This window comes from Columba livia, chromosome 3, assembly GCF_036013475.1.
Source record: "Columba livia isolate bColLiv1 breed racing homer chromosome 3, bColLiv1.pat.W.v2, whole genome shotgun sequence".
In the NCBI taxonomy this organism is placed as follows: Eukaryota; Metazoa; Chordata; class Aves; order Columbiformes; family Columbidae; genus Columba; species Columba livia.
The window spans coordinates 90,756,804-90,772,125 of NC_088604.1; the positions used below are offsets into that span (position 1 = coordinate 90,756,804).

General features: G+C 45.4%; 1 protein-coding gene across 3 annotated transcripts in view; it reads right to left on the reverse strand.

Annotated features, from left to right (window-relative positions):
• Window positions 1-15,181, reverse strand: part of LOC102098225 (uncharacterized) — a 58,131-nt gene extending 42,950 nt beyond the window's left edge. For all 3 annotated transcript variants that reach the window (XM_005503825.3, XM_021289482.2, XM_013367432.3), the window contains exon 1: window positions 14,587-15,181. In XM_005503825.3, coding sequence (XP_005503882.1) covers window positions 14,587-14,691 — 105 coding nt within the window. In that variant the 5' untranslated portion in view covers window positions 14,692-15,181. The remainder of the gene's footprint in view (window positions 1-14,586) is intronic.
• Window positions 15,182-15,322: the final 141 nt, after the last annotated feature.

Below are 15,322 nucleotides of genomic sequence, written 5' to 3' on the forward strand. Positions count from 1 at the left end.
CCACAAACTATATCCTGGTTGTGGGAACTGAAACTCCTACGTATGAGACCCTAGCTCCCATGTTCCCTAACAGAGAACCATCGTTCATAGCCTAACCATTAATCTTGCAGAGTTTAAATTTTATACATGAAACTCCTTGCTGTAGTATATCACTCAGGCAAAGATTAATGGTAGATTGAAAAAAGGACTGTGTATATTGATAACAAGAATTTCAAGACACTATATAGACACAGAGAATCAAAGACTAATGCTCTGACTCGTAGGAGGTAAATGCTCCCTCCCTTGACTCTTCTCAGGCTTTAACAGTAACACTGTCCTCTCTTCAAAAGCATTCCACTAAACACAGCAGTATTGTGTTCAAGCCTTCAGCCTCCCTTGCACAGTCTCTGCCTTACCCTAGCTACAGATTTACTTTTGTCCGAGGCAGTACAGCCTTGTTTGCCTCACAAACTCAGAATTGTGTGACTGCGATAACAGAAAACTCCATCTTCATATCAAAGATCCCACTAGCTCATGGCTTCATCCACAGCACATAAATCACAGAACTGTTTAGACTGGAAGAGACCTCTTGGCATCATCTAGCCCAAGCCCCTCCTCAACCTGAGTCAACTAGAACAGGTTGTCCAGAACTGTGCCCAGTACACTCTGTACCTTTACCTGCAAAATTAAAGAGACAATGCATATAGACGTGTAAATGTTTACAAGCCATGGCACAAAACAAGCCAGAAAACAAAGGATGAGTACCCATCCACCCTCCAGTCTTTCTTCAGGAAATGCATCAGATTTGAAGTTCAAAGACAGCAGCCTCCTGTTGATGAGGATCTCAGTCTTACACTTGGGTTCTTCATCTATGGCACCAGATATGCCTTCTGTCAGGCTAAGGACTCCTACCACGCCAGATGGAAACATGGACAAACTTTCCCATGCATTTGATTTTTTCATCAACCTCCACTATGGAAAGATGGGTTTGTGATGAATAACCAGATGGTATTTAAGGAGAATTGAGTGTAAAGCTTATAACTTTGAAGGAGATTTAACATGAAAGAAACTAGCAGATAAAAGAAAAAAAAGCGAGAAAAATCTTTGCCTCTCTTATCACACTGTTGCTTGTCAACTGAGTAATGATAACTAGCAGCAGCCAGAGCTACCCAGTTCCTCAAGGGTCCAGTCACCCTTAGAGTCTGAAGCCTTGAAATACACCAGAGGATAAGAAAACCCCACCCCCTGTTAAAGCCAAGTTCCTCTTGTTTTGCTTACAGAAGAGAAATTAACCTGCTATCATATGATGAAAAGTAATTACATTAAGAATCATCTGGGAGTTTACAAAAAAGAAGGGAATCTCACTTCTAAGGGAGAACAAGTCTCTCCCAACAGGCTTCACTTAATAACTGTATTGTAAACACCAACAGGGTGGTTTAGTGCAACTGAGGGTATGTGTGTGAAGAGCAGACAAGACAAAGATACAGCTGACCACAGGCATTCCCAGACTGAATCAAGAATGCACACAGGCTGGACAGCATCATTTCCAGTGCCCCTCTGGGAAGGAGGAAGTTCACCTCCAGGGAGGTGACCTCCCCAGCAGAGGCCAGTGCTGCTTGTCCTGCCACATTTAAGGCTGTTTGTGACACAGGCTTGCTCACTCAAGCCCTGGCACTCCAGTAGAGTGCCTTCCATGTGCCCTGGGAAAGAGACTTTGCTGAGGTGATCTCACTCGCTGATTCCTGGCACAAAAGCAGAAAGGGATGAGCAGTCCACCATGATTAGTGGTATCTCTGCCATGGCAAACCCAATTTCATTTCTTCAGACTGAGGAAGTGAAACCAGAGCTCACTTTTCCCTGCCACACTGCCTACCAAGCGGCTGCTAGAGACAGGGCATCCTACAGCACAGGGCTCTGCTGCTGGCTCTTTTCCTTCCCAACTGCCTGGCTTCAGTAAAAACATTTGACTAAGTTTCCACACTGTTGCTTCACCAGGTCAACAATCCCTGTAGTTGCCATGGGACACTGCCTGATTTTGAATGAGTGAGGTGCCATCTTCCCAATTATAAAAAACTCTGAATTAGAGAGAGTGGGAAAACAAGGGAGATTATGAGACACTGAAAGGCAGGTTTGAGCCATGGAAAAACATGAGGAAGAAGGAAAGAGTGAGTCAAACCGACCTTCAAATGAACATCTAACTCCTCTGCCAAGTTCTCCTTTAAATTTTATTTTAGAGGTATTCAGCATTACAAGGACAATTTATGCTAGTAAAAGAGGCTCTCCTCAAGAAAAGCAACAGAGTTAGAGATTAAATTCAGTTCACTCTTCAAACATCCACATGTGAGATATGACTACCTAAACTAGTTCTGGGTCCTTCAAGAGTTAAGCTTCTAGCCAGAACAGTCCTAGTTTTATGGAAAAGCTTTATGAAATCTTTTTTTCCATTGTTATTATTATTTTTCTTTTTAACTTTCATAATAGCTCTGCCTTCAAACTCCTTTTCCAATTTCCTTGCAAATGACTACAATTCAAACCCAGGGTTCATAACCCCTGAACATTGTCCTGCTTGACAGAGCAGCTGTCTGGCCAAGTCAGTGGAAGTGGTGGTGGGCGAGTGGAACACAGCACTCCTCAAGGGCCCTTGTTTTACAGGCCTCTCCCATGCCAAAGACAGCCAAATTCCTATTTTTTGTAGGAATGCTGTGCCTTTAGTCTTCTGCATAGGTCTAGAATCTAGTTAACCACTGGTTGTTCCACAGATTTGAGGGAAGCAGAGAGTCACTCTGGGTAGCAGAGTCCACAATGTCATTTCCATTGACTGCTTACTTTACACAGACACAGGTAAACATGGTGACTGGCAACTCTTAGAGTGCAAGTGGTGGGACTCATCATCCAGAGAACATAGGAACTGAGCTTTTGTTCTGCGGAACAATGGCTGAACTTGATTCTGGAAGCATGAGCTTAAGTTGGGTTACCTAGATATTGAAAGGGGAAAGCACTAGGCTTGCACAGAACAGCGAGGATGTGAGAGGGAGGTGGGTGCAGGGCGTTGCATGTGTGGTCCTCTTATTGTTTTAAAACTTCTCCCTCATCCTCCTGTAATTCTATGAATAAATTAATATATGTCATTTAAACATACTTTTGGCACAGCAAGATTATGTTTATCTGCTCTCTACAGCTCGTGGACAGAAGCTACAACTGTGGCCAAACATGACTAGAGTTAGAGATGACAGGGCACTGCCCTAGGCTTGGGGATCCTCATTTGCAAGTGGAGTGACTCTGTGCAGAGACAAGTGCAGCAGAGCTGGCTTTAGCACTGGGAAAGGGCACAGAGAATGCTCAAAATATCATTCATGCCAAACCCACAGAGCACAGCTGGACTCTCTACACTCTCTTATCTACCCCACATCACTTCTCTTGCAGCAGTCAGAGTCCGCATCTAACCTCCTTTTCTAAATCTCCCCCTGCTTTTCCTAGGGCTAAACTGAGATGATTTTGCAAGGGAAGACTAAAGATAAAAACACTAGAGGCTTTTGCAAATTTAAAAATAATTTTTAAAAATACAGCAGGTCCCAATGCATCACCATTTCTCCAGAGAGGTACAGTATACAGCACCAATGAGCCTATGGTGCATAAACACATGGACTCCATGGTCACCAGAAACAGCACACATCTCATGTTCTCCAGCCACAGGGAATTGAAGGCAGCTATGTCTACAGTTGAGCTCCACTGTTTTACAACAGCTAGGGATCAGGTCTTAAACATAGGGACCAGGTGAGCCACAGCAATAGCCTTTTCCATTGACTCCTACCTACCATGGGTCTGTTAACAAAATTCACCCAGAGCTTTTGAGAAAAGAACAAAATCATGATCATCCTTTTAAATTCCACTCAAGATAAACCTCCAAAAGGTCATACTTGTAAAGAAACTAGAACAGACTCAGTTCTACTCAGCAGAGACTAGTGGTATAGACACCCAATTATATGCACATGCTCCTTCCACCAGCCAAACTTGTGTGACAACAGAGGAAAAGGAATGCTAGCAACTAAAATAAGAAACTTTAAAAAGCCTTCTAGGCACAAGACACCCCGACTTTGGTCCTTAGCACTGAGCACATTCCTAATCTTAGAGAACTCATTCAGTTTATTTATCCTCAAAGCCACTATGAGAACCAGAGTCTCTTGGTGTAAACATTACCCTGAACATGACTGCAGCTATGATTTAACAGTTCACAGTGTTGGAAATTACGATGGAATGAAGTCACTACAGCCCTTACACAGCAGGTGGATGGGGCCTGGTAACAAAGGTATTACTGCTGAAGTAGAGCCTCTAATCCTCCAGTTTTCTCCTTGCCTTCCCAGACCACTACGTTTTACCAAATAAGACTGCTGCTGCAGTACGGGAGCCAGGGGAATACTGCAGCTCCATGCTGTGATATGTACCATCCTTTCTGGTAGCAAGAATTTTTACAAAATTCTCAAGCTGTCCCTAGGAAGTTAGCCTAAGAGGCTAGTTTAGGTTTATAGCTCTTAGTGTGGTGAGATACACCATACACTCCAACTCCACTTCTACCTGGAAGTGAAGCTTCCAGATGTGTCACATCCCAGTAAGTCTTCAGCAAGTGTTCTTGTCTCCTCCCACCACTCAGCTTCTGCTCATTACAAATACTCAGCACAGCCTGGCCTCAGCTGGCAGTCATGTGACAGAGCCACACAATAAGTTTCTCTCCAGCTCTGTTACCCTGCTCATGGCTTTGCTGATGTGATAAAGATTTATGGCTAATTCATGTCCAAGTTTCAAGGATTCTGTTGGAAAACTAGCATCTACTTGTTACATGGAGATGGCATTTTACCCATGTAGTTCAGAAGGGAATTAGCAAAGAAAACAGTGGTAAAGCATCAGGAAACACCCATCAGAAAGAAGCAGCACCCTACAAAACGGTTGTGCTTTAAAGAGATCCCTTTTCAAAAGAGGTCAACTCCTCTGACAGCTCACAGCATGGAGCCCTGGCATTCCCCTGGCTCACATCCACAGAAGCAGTGTTGACACCACAAAGCACAGCAGTCCAGAAAGACAAGGAGGAGCCTGGAGGATTAAAGACATTCATTACTAGGCCTCATCCCCCCTGCATTAATATTATAGTGACTTAGCTCCATCTGTATTTTACAGTCCATTTTGCTGCTGATCCTCAGCTCCAAACACAGTCATATTAAAAGCAGCACTGTTTATCACAGGCTGACAACCCTCTCAGACATAAGGGGAAGAGAATACAAGGGACACCTAGAACCGGAAAAGCACCTGCAGCATAGCTAATCTATAATACATTTGCTGAGAGAGGGGAAGGTGGGAGATAGCTGCTCACACCAGTGCTCACCATTCCTGCTTAGGCCACAGGGATCTAAATACATTCCTTCCAAGCTACACCCCAGACCCACTGGCTGAGCTCAGTCATTACATTGCTGTGAGGAGGTCTCTTTGCACAGACCAGCTTCTCTAACAGCTTACAGCAACTCCCCAGCTCCACCAGTCTCCCCTACCAGGGAAACACAGCTGACAGCAGCTGCCATAAACAATGCATCTGGTAACAGTTTTTCCACTCCCTCCTCAAAAGACCCAGAGAGAGCAACTGCCATTGCCCCAAGATACTCATTAGCTGAGGAGAAGCTGCCTGTGTTGGGAGACCTCACTCGACACTCACCTCTGCTTAGCCATAAAGAACTACATAAGCCAGAATTTGCAAACAAAAGGAACAATGCCTTACAGTCAGGCTGGAAAATGCATTTGGAGCACATGAGACATTTCAGGCTTCTCCTCCTCTCAAGTTACCGTGTTAACCCTTCTGAGTATAAGCAGACACAAGCCGTTTCATCTCTACAGATTTACACCAAACTCCTTGTGTTTCACAGTGGACCAAGCCAGTAACACAGGATAATCCTTCAAGACCAGATCTTTGATCCATCTGATTGGGCGTTTTTAAAGTAAGAGTTAAGACAATGTAAAAACTTGCAATGGCTCTCATTGCACCAGATCCTTTCCTGGTAGGCATTGTGTGATTCCTATTGGTTCCCAGTTGGGACAATCTGGCCCAAGGGGTGGTCTCTTCACCCCACACATGGAGGGATGGGCTAGAGATGAGTGGCACAAAGCCACAATTTGAATATTTACTCTCTCCTCCAATATATGAGCCAGAAAGCATGGAATTAATTTATTAAGAGGCAGGTTCTAAACAAACAGCAGGTGATCCTTCAGTAACACGTGGTTAAGGTTTGAAAGTTTTCGCCACAGGATGTTCTGGATGCAAAGACCCTACATAGATCTGATGTAGTAGACAGGTTTAGGTCAAAGAAGTCCACTGGGCTACTAATACACAGACAGCAGTTCTGTCTCAAGAAGTCCCCAAAACCAGAATATGTGATGTTCTTTCAGTCTCCACTAGGTGCCCACCTGTGGCACCTGCAGAAGAGAGGATACTGGGAAAACAGACTGTAGGTACCACATAGGAGGGGTGCTCTTGAACCCCATTCACAGGCAGCACATTCACGCAGCACATGCTTTTACTTGCAATGTCACAACACAAGGAGATGCACAGAACAAAACCCAACAGTGTTCCTACAGATCCAGCTCACCTCACTCACCACAGAGAGGTACTGAAACAATGTCCATGCACCACCTGCTAAATCCATACCCCTGCATATAGTGTCAGGAGCAAGACAGGGGAAAAGTTGCATTGCACCGCAGCCCCCTGCAAAATACCACTGAGGGGTTTCCCAAGAATGACCTGTTCTGTCCAAGCCAGAATAAAGTGTTTTCTATGAACAAATATATATTTGTGGAAGATGCTGATTTTTTTAAGCCTCTAAATTATTTTACTTCATATCCTCCACACCAAATACTACTGGTCTCTCCTGTTAATTAGCCTTTGGCCAAAGAACTTTCATTTATTTGGAATAACCAATGCCTAGGAATAAAGAACAAAATAAACAACAAAAAATAATAATAATAATAATAAAAATAAATCCCCACACCAAAAGAGTCTGGCTGCAGACAACTGTCTAGAACAAGCACTTGGCTTTGTGTGTAATAACCGGGTGACAGGATATGAAAGGATTATTTTATATTTTCCCAGCTTACATCCAGACACACTTTCAGCAAACTGGAGGATCTAGCTGCCCCCGTGGCACCTTTCCTCAAGACGTGAAATTCCCCGTTCAACCAAAGGGAATTTTTTTCTCATCTTATGCCCATTTAGAGCTTGGCAGGTTATGGCCTCTTGTGCCAAGAAGCAAGGACAACAGGTAAAAAATAGCCTGCATCATGGAAACAATGTGACCCCATTAGGAAGGGTTAAGACAAGACAGATTTTTTGAACAAAATGAGTGTGAGGGGATAGGATCTTTATGCCATCAGCAACTTGAATTCTGAGATCTCTTTGAAATCAGTAGCTCAAAAACAGGTTTGTAGCCCTGTCAAATCAATCAAGCAGCTACCCAAGGCAAATCAATAGTTTGTTCCCAAGAAATGTCAGAAACCAAGGTCCGTCTGCTCTCATTATGGACATTGATGAATACTGAGATATTTGAGAGAACTTTATCCAAGCATCTCCTGTCCTTTCATAAATTTAAATTCAGATAAGGACCATTTACCTTGCAGTCAGGCAATAAACCTCAGGTCAACCCATCCCTGAAATGGGAGCCATGGCTAATAAAAACCTCCTCAGGGTGCTTCGGCTCTAGCACTAGTTTCCTCTTTTCCTCAGAAGGTGTTTCCAGCCCTGAAATCTTAGGTCATCTCATATGGGCTGATGCTGGAACAAGGGTTGGGAAGTGATTCCACGCAAAGCTGTAAAAGGCTTTTCTCAGGTGTGTTTGCTGGGTGCCACAACAAACCAATCCAGTCATGCCAGTACCTCATGATGGCAGCTCATTTGAGGAAGAGAATCCATAGACTCACAGTCTACCAAGCCCAAGGGACACCTCCCCAGGTTTTACCACATCTCCTCGCCAACTGCCCTCATTTAGAAGATGCATGCCAGTTGGGCACAGAGGCATTGGATCTTTGTTCCCAGCACTACAGTTCAGCCCTCGGCAAGCTGGAGGGGCTTTGCAGCAGGACTTTACAGTGAGCCTGGATGGTGGGCTGGCTGGCTAAGAGTGCTCAGGGAACAGAGGTCTAGAAGAAAAGACTGGTCCACACAAGCTGCTTGCAAAGTTGATGGTTACTCACAAAATCTTCTTTGGTCTTTTAGTCCCCACCACCCTCAGATGACATTCTGCCATGCTAACCCAGAACTAGGAAGACCCAGGATTTGGATTTTTACACATGCAGCTACATGGCAGCTTTGGTGCAAATCTTCCGAGCAAGATACTTTCTTACATTCAGAAACACCAGGAAGCTTCCGTAAGCGTCCGCACTATTTCACTCTCCATGAAGCTACCAAGGCTGGACTAGAGAAGCAACCCACACAAGGGTACTCTGTTGCAGCATTCCCATTCTGCTAGGGCTGTCTCAAAGAACAACAGAAGTTCACCTGGCTGAGTGCTTGGTGTGCTGCAGTAATTACAGAGGAGGAAGAGAGATTACTCACAATGTAAGATCAGCTCACTCTGCCTCAGACAGCTCCTTAGATGCCGTAGCCTCAAAATGCCTGTCCTACAACAACTGAACAATTCAGTTCTATGTATACTGAGGGACACACGGAGGATAGGTCAATGTAAACAGACCAGTCTACAGCAGGGAGAAGGTTATACTGGGTCTGAAAAGCAAGAAGAATGTAGCAAGAGAGGGGAGAAACGCTCAGAGGCACCCCCAGCTGTCTGCCCCCAAGCAGTAACCAAACTGGTCCATAACGATCCAGACTTTGAACTGTGTTTCACCTGTGTGCCACATTCCCACAGCTTGGGCAAGCCCCTGCCCAGACTGGCATGGAGACAGCTCTGCATTGGTCACATTGGTCCATACATCCTTTACATCTACTTTCAAGCCTGGGTCACAGCACAGTTCATACCACACAGGGAATGCTTTCTGTGCAGATAAAGGTCACAACTAATTGGCTTTTCTCTAAATCCTTGCCTGGGTGTTCGTGCTGAGCAGTTGTGGGAGGTGCTGGTGCCTATTCAAAAACAGCTGGCCAACTCTGCTGGTCAATGGTGGCAGGAGGACAAACAGACTCTGCCCACGGCCACGTACAACAGTTACTGCAGTAGAAAACAGCCCTGAGTGCACACATATCTGTGATGCTGGTTGCTAGGAAGAGTTGGGTCACCCGGCAACCTGAATCCCACTGAACAGGAGAACAGGGGCTACAGATAAATGCATGGGGGTAGGAGGGGTTGGTGCTGCCTACACTGTGGGTGGGAGTGTATTTCCCACTGAAAAGGGAATGCAGCCCTTGATTCCCATACTTAGGCATCCCAACAACACTTCTGTGACCCCAGGAACACCCAGAGAAGCTGGTCATGCTGGTACACTGTAGCAGAGTGGTGCCCTGCCCACCCACCACTCCACAGAGGTGTCCTAAGCAGATGCAAGCCTTGTGTTTTACTTTAAAAAAGGTGAACCCACTGTTTTGCAAGAGCTATAATTGAAATAAATGATGACCCGAGTCTGCTTTCTATTTTCACTTAAATATAAGCTATTTTCCTACTCAGGGAAACTTTTAGCCTCCCGAACAGTGCAACATAGATGCAGGATCTGTAAGACAGTGCATGATAGCAGGAAATTAAGTAGAACTGCACTATCCAGCAAAGCAAAATGGATTAATCTTTTTTTTCACTGAAATGCAAGAGTTAAATACATAGTATTAAATTTTCAGAATTCTGAGTGACTGGGATTGCATGTTCTATTCTTTTACTTAGCTAAATATCTATCCCAGCATTTCTAACCCACTAACATAATTTTAGTCCAAATTATCACAAGCCTAACTTTAGGCATATTCAGATACTCCAATAGCCAAAACTATATTTACACACTTATATTCATGCAAGTGTTTACCACCCTCCTGAATGAGATCAATACCAACTAGAAGCATCTAATGTTACCAGGTGTTAGTAGGAAGAAAAGCAAAGGGTCAATGTAAAACAGAGTTCTCCAGCCCTAGAGCAATAAACCTGTTTGGTGGGAGGTGCTGAAAAAAAAAAATCCATGATGGAGAGAAAACCTTCACACTCCACAGGAGACAGATGAAGCTAAATTTTCACTGTGCCAAGCTGTCTTCAGCCAGCCTGAAGACCAGTGGCTGGCTGAACACGTGACAAGCAGTCAAACCAAAGAAAGAAGGAAATTAATCTGTTTTCATTCATACAAAGCATGAGCCCTTACACAGCCCTTTGAAAGCACACTCACTGTGCCTCAATAACAACAATTCTACTTCATTCTTTCTTGGTCTGAGGAGAAAAAAATTTAAACAACACACTCCTGGCACTGCAGAATAACCAGCTATCACCAGGACAGTGACTCGTAAGTCACTGCCTGCAAGCCTGAGGTTCACTTTGAGCAGACAACTGCACCCTTCATATAGGAATGGTCAGGAAAACTCTCGGTCACTGATCAGGGCTGGCCAGCCAGACCAGAGTCTCATAGCTGTCTCTGGATGCAGATGCCAGCAGAAAATAACTTGCCAGTCTCCAGAACTGCGTGTGCATATGTACAAGCTGCAAGGTACATGACGAGAACTGACACGATGGCTTTGTTAATGCCTAACCCACAGTTTCCTTGTAAGCAAGTGTAAAGCTAAAACTACATAGCAGAGAAAGGCAGTTCTCTGACACCAGAATAGACTCACATATTACTTCATTTTGTTGATTGACATTAAGGAAATGGCAAACATATCTTAATTACCCCTGCCCAGGACAAAAAGAAATATGCCAAGTACATAAGTAATTTAACAACGCTTGTGGACTAGAACAATTGTATTGCCTCCAAAGTAGTTTGCGTCAACAGCAAAGTTGGAATGGAATCCAGTGCTTAGTTTTCTTCAGCTACTTGTTCCAGCCAGTTAATTTTTTAACACACCACAATCCAACTGTTTCATTCTGATAACACCTAGGGCCACTAATTAAGGGCTTAGTTTGACTGGCAATGTGCAGACTTGTTCCAGCCAGATGCCCCCTGCCCCAAGGAGCTTGCTTGCAAGCAAAGCTTAGAAAATAGACACCTACACTTTAGCCACTACACAAATATGCAAGGCCACAACAGTTGAAGAGGGATTTGGAAGAAACGCATTTGTATGAGAAACCTCTACCCCAAGTTGTGGGGATGAGTAAGACATTTGTAGACGGCTCACTGAGTCAGCTGGAGAGTACTTCTAAGGGCTCAGTATCAGTACTCCATCACAAAAACACACATGCAACCCCAGGATATGCATTTTTAAAGCTCCTTGGACAATTTGACTTATAGTTCAGGACAGGTTTCTCAGGGCTACCAGTCCAAAACTACAAAAGAAAATAAAAAAACTGTACTAGACTGTGAGACTGGACAACCAATGAAAATTTCAGGCCTTGAGTTACATGTCTGTCTCACTTTCCTTATTTGAAGCATGCCACTACAGTACGGGACAACCCCTTGTTCTCACTTTTCTCCTGTCTCACAAAATCTGCTCTGTAACAGACCCAGTTGTCAGCTCCTATCAAAGATGAACTCTTACCTGTAAAGTCAGATCTGCTGTTGGATCTCAATTTCTAACAGCCATCCAAAAACTGGAAGTTTCTGAATCTGGCCTAATCGCTAGCAAATAACACCAGACCACTGAAGCAAGGGGTGGAACAACAGGCTGAGGCACAAGGCTCCAATTCACAATCCTTTCTTGGATTTGGCCAAAGCAGCTGAAGGGACCCTAAGCCAACAGGCTGGACTATGAACCACAACAGCTCAGGAGTCGAAACGCTGCCACTGAGCCACCCCCACTACAGGGTCACAAGTGTCCATTAGGGAGACAGCAAGGTTAACAGGACCAGTCTTCCAAGGCTAAGGGTTCAAATTTGAGCCTTAACTACCACACTTCACAGCCCAGCCACCCTTACCAGAAACTGCTGGCAGCAGACGCTAACCCAACAGCAGACGAAATGTCAGTCAGTCAAACCCCCCCTTCCCATTAGGGTGACTTCTGGTGACAGGGCAATAAAGGGATGCTAGCTTCCTCAGCAACACAAGATTGAACTAACAGACCTCTTGAGTCAAAGCCCTCTGAGCCAAAGCTTGCATATTTCCTGGTTTCACAAAGAGGAGGCAATGGCAGCCTCTCAGCTTCTCCAAGTCAGGGAGAAGACCTGCCATAGTGACACCAAACCAATTTGGGACACATGGTACCAAAGCAAGATCTTTACAGTGGGCAGAAATTTAATCCCCAAAAGATCCCCAAAGCTTGGATGCCACTCCAAGGTTGGTCAAATCTCCCAAGTTTACAAAAATGATTTGACAATTTACCCAGGGACAGACTCCCAGGACTTTGCAGGAGTGTTGCAAGCTAGAAACGCAACAGCAGCTTGCTTTTCCTTGAATTTGGGAACTTCCAAAGGTCATAAAGTGCAAAAGCAAGTGGGTAATGAAGGAGAATAATGGTTAAGTACACTGTTTCTAAAGCTCAGAAAGCTCTTGGTTTGGATGGTAAATGCGTATCAGTTCTTATTCTACCCAAACTGGTCACTCATTCTCTGATTTTACGATCACACCTAACTTTTCATTAGGTTTCAATGACACCAGGCTGGACCTTTTAAATAATGCACGTACCACACATGCCAGAATACATACTGCACAGACACAAACCAACGTGAGGAAGCTGAGAAGACAGAAGTCCAGTCTGTGCCTGGCAGCCCCACATCATCTGAAGGCAGCAGAGGGAGATGGCACAGGACACCTGACCTCATCAGAGGGTTCATGTACAGGGCAGCCACAGGAAGCTCCCACAACACTCACTGCTTGTGCCACCTATCCCATGTCCACACCTGCAAGGAGAACTGCCCACACCTAGCAGACTGTGCAGTGCTCTCTCTTTACTTGTTAGTATGCTGGTACAAGGCTCAACCAAGACCAGGCAGCTGCACATGGTCCCCAAAGGCCTACAAAACTTACATAAACCCAGAATTTGAAAGTCTGGCTTTCTGCCCATACACATGTATACCAGTCATTGTACCACTCCCCAGAGCAGACTGCAATGCTACCTCTGATGGTATATGTATTAGCCTGGCAAGAAACAGTGCAAGCCTAAGTCTCCTCTGTTGAGGAGACTGCAGACCACCTGTTTGCAGCATGAAACCTTTGCACTAATATGAACAAAATGGCTGCAGATACACACTCCTGTGGGTTCTCCTGCTTTCCTCCAAGCATCCTGAAGGCTGTATATGCCCCTGATTGCTGCTTCTAAAGATTCTCATCATTTCACAACCTGAGGCTCCAAGAGACAAACAATAAAGCTAAAAGAGGTGATCACAGCCACAAGACCCAGAAACACAGTGTTCAAAAGAAATCCCCCTGTGTCTTCGCAGATATATTCTGCACTGAATCCATATACTACAACCTAAAGCATTGCCCTTATTTTATTTCTAAAAATGAAATATAATCCTGCCTCCCCCAAGAACCACAGGATGTGCAATCCCTACATGAAGAAGTACACAAACACAGCAAACTTTGAGGAAACACCAGCACTGTTTCCAAGAAAGTTGCCATCAGCCTGTCCAGAGTGACTGCGCAGAAATGCAGCCACACAGCAAACCGCCTCTGTGTAACACATACAAAAGACTCCTCTAGAGTCTGGTATACAGATCCCCAGCCCCCAACTCAGGCAATGAAGGCTGCCACTTTTTCCAGATCCCTTCTTTGATTTGGGGCCAGACACTAGACTTTCCACAGTACTGATGCTGAAACAGAGTAACTCTACTGATTTCAGCAAGTATCCTCAGTTCACAACACTTTCGTCAATACAGGATCCGGTGATTTTTTTGTAAGTAACTCATTATGACTCCATTTTTATCCAATTGCATATGGCTCAAAAATTCCTCCTTGCATTTGGCAGGAAGGGCTTAGAAACCCTTTATCGTGAATTTGTGGTGTGTTTTTTTTTTTATTTTGTTTTATTTTTTTTAATACTAAGAAAGGATGCAAGCAGAGTTCTGAAAGTCATGGGTCAACGCAGTGAGCCAGACTACAAACTTTAGCTTATATTCCAGCCTTCTAGATCAGAAGTGAGAGAAAAGCAAATAATGAGCTGAAAGGCATTTTAGACAAATAGTGTTTGTACATTACCTAGCACAGGGGAGTTCCAGCCAGGTGAGAGCTGGGAGACTACAGATGGCACACACACAAAGGTAAATAGACTATGAATGCCTATGTAGCTAGATGTGAACACCATTAAAAGTTAATCCTTCTAAGGAATAGACAGATACATTTCCCTTTATCCACCTTTTTGTATTACATACTAGGTTGTGCAGTGTAACTCTGAGAGCAAAGGAACAGGACTTAAGTAGCAGGAACACAGCCCAGGCCAGTTCCTACTGAGCACACCGGCTGAGAGGAAACTGGCCCAGTGTAATAAACACTGTTACTAGTGTCTCAAGGCCCCGTTATTAGTTACATGAAGGGTGCAAAAATAACCGAGACAAAACCTCCTGTTCTTACCTTTAGCTGGAAAGGTTGAATTTCGTTCAAACTCTGGTTCTTGAGCTTTTTGGTGAGGATCTTCAGCATGGTACAAATCCGAGGAACCAAGAAAGGGTTAAACATACACACACGCACGCATCTACATCTGCCGAGCCGTTGCCGCTACGGTTGGAGGAGCTCCGCAGAGCTTGCATCCAGCACCCCCAGGTACGCGGCGGCGGGGGTGGCGGGGGCAAGGCTCCGGACAGCCGGCTCACAGCTGCACCCCTCTATCGTCCGCCACCGCACTCTGTCCTGCAGCCCTCCGCGGGGGAAGGAAGAGGGAATCCCTTTCTAAAGCCTAAAGAAAAAAAGTAAGTACCAAACTTCCTCTGCTTTCCACCCCCTCCCCGGTTACGCTTCAGAAAGGAGGGAGGTACCAGCTGGCAGCGTGGTGTAAGGGACAAGAGACACTCAGCGCAGAGTGCTTATTGAGGGAATGCAGAGCTTCCTAACCGGGGCCCCGGGCTGCGCTCATGGCTGCGCTCCCCCCTGCCCCCCTCAGCCCCGACGCCGGCGGCCCCCGGCGGACATCGCGCCCCGCTGCCCTCGGGCGCCGCCGCCCCGAACCCCCGCACGGCCGCAGCTCCGCGCCCCTGCCCGCGACGGGAAACTTGCAACAAACGGCGCGGCGGCCGCGGCGCCCATTGGCCGGCCGGGGCGGGACGGGGCGGGGCCTCCACTTAAAGGGGCCCCGATGAAGTGCCGGCTAGTG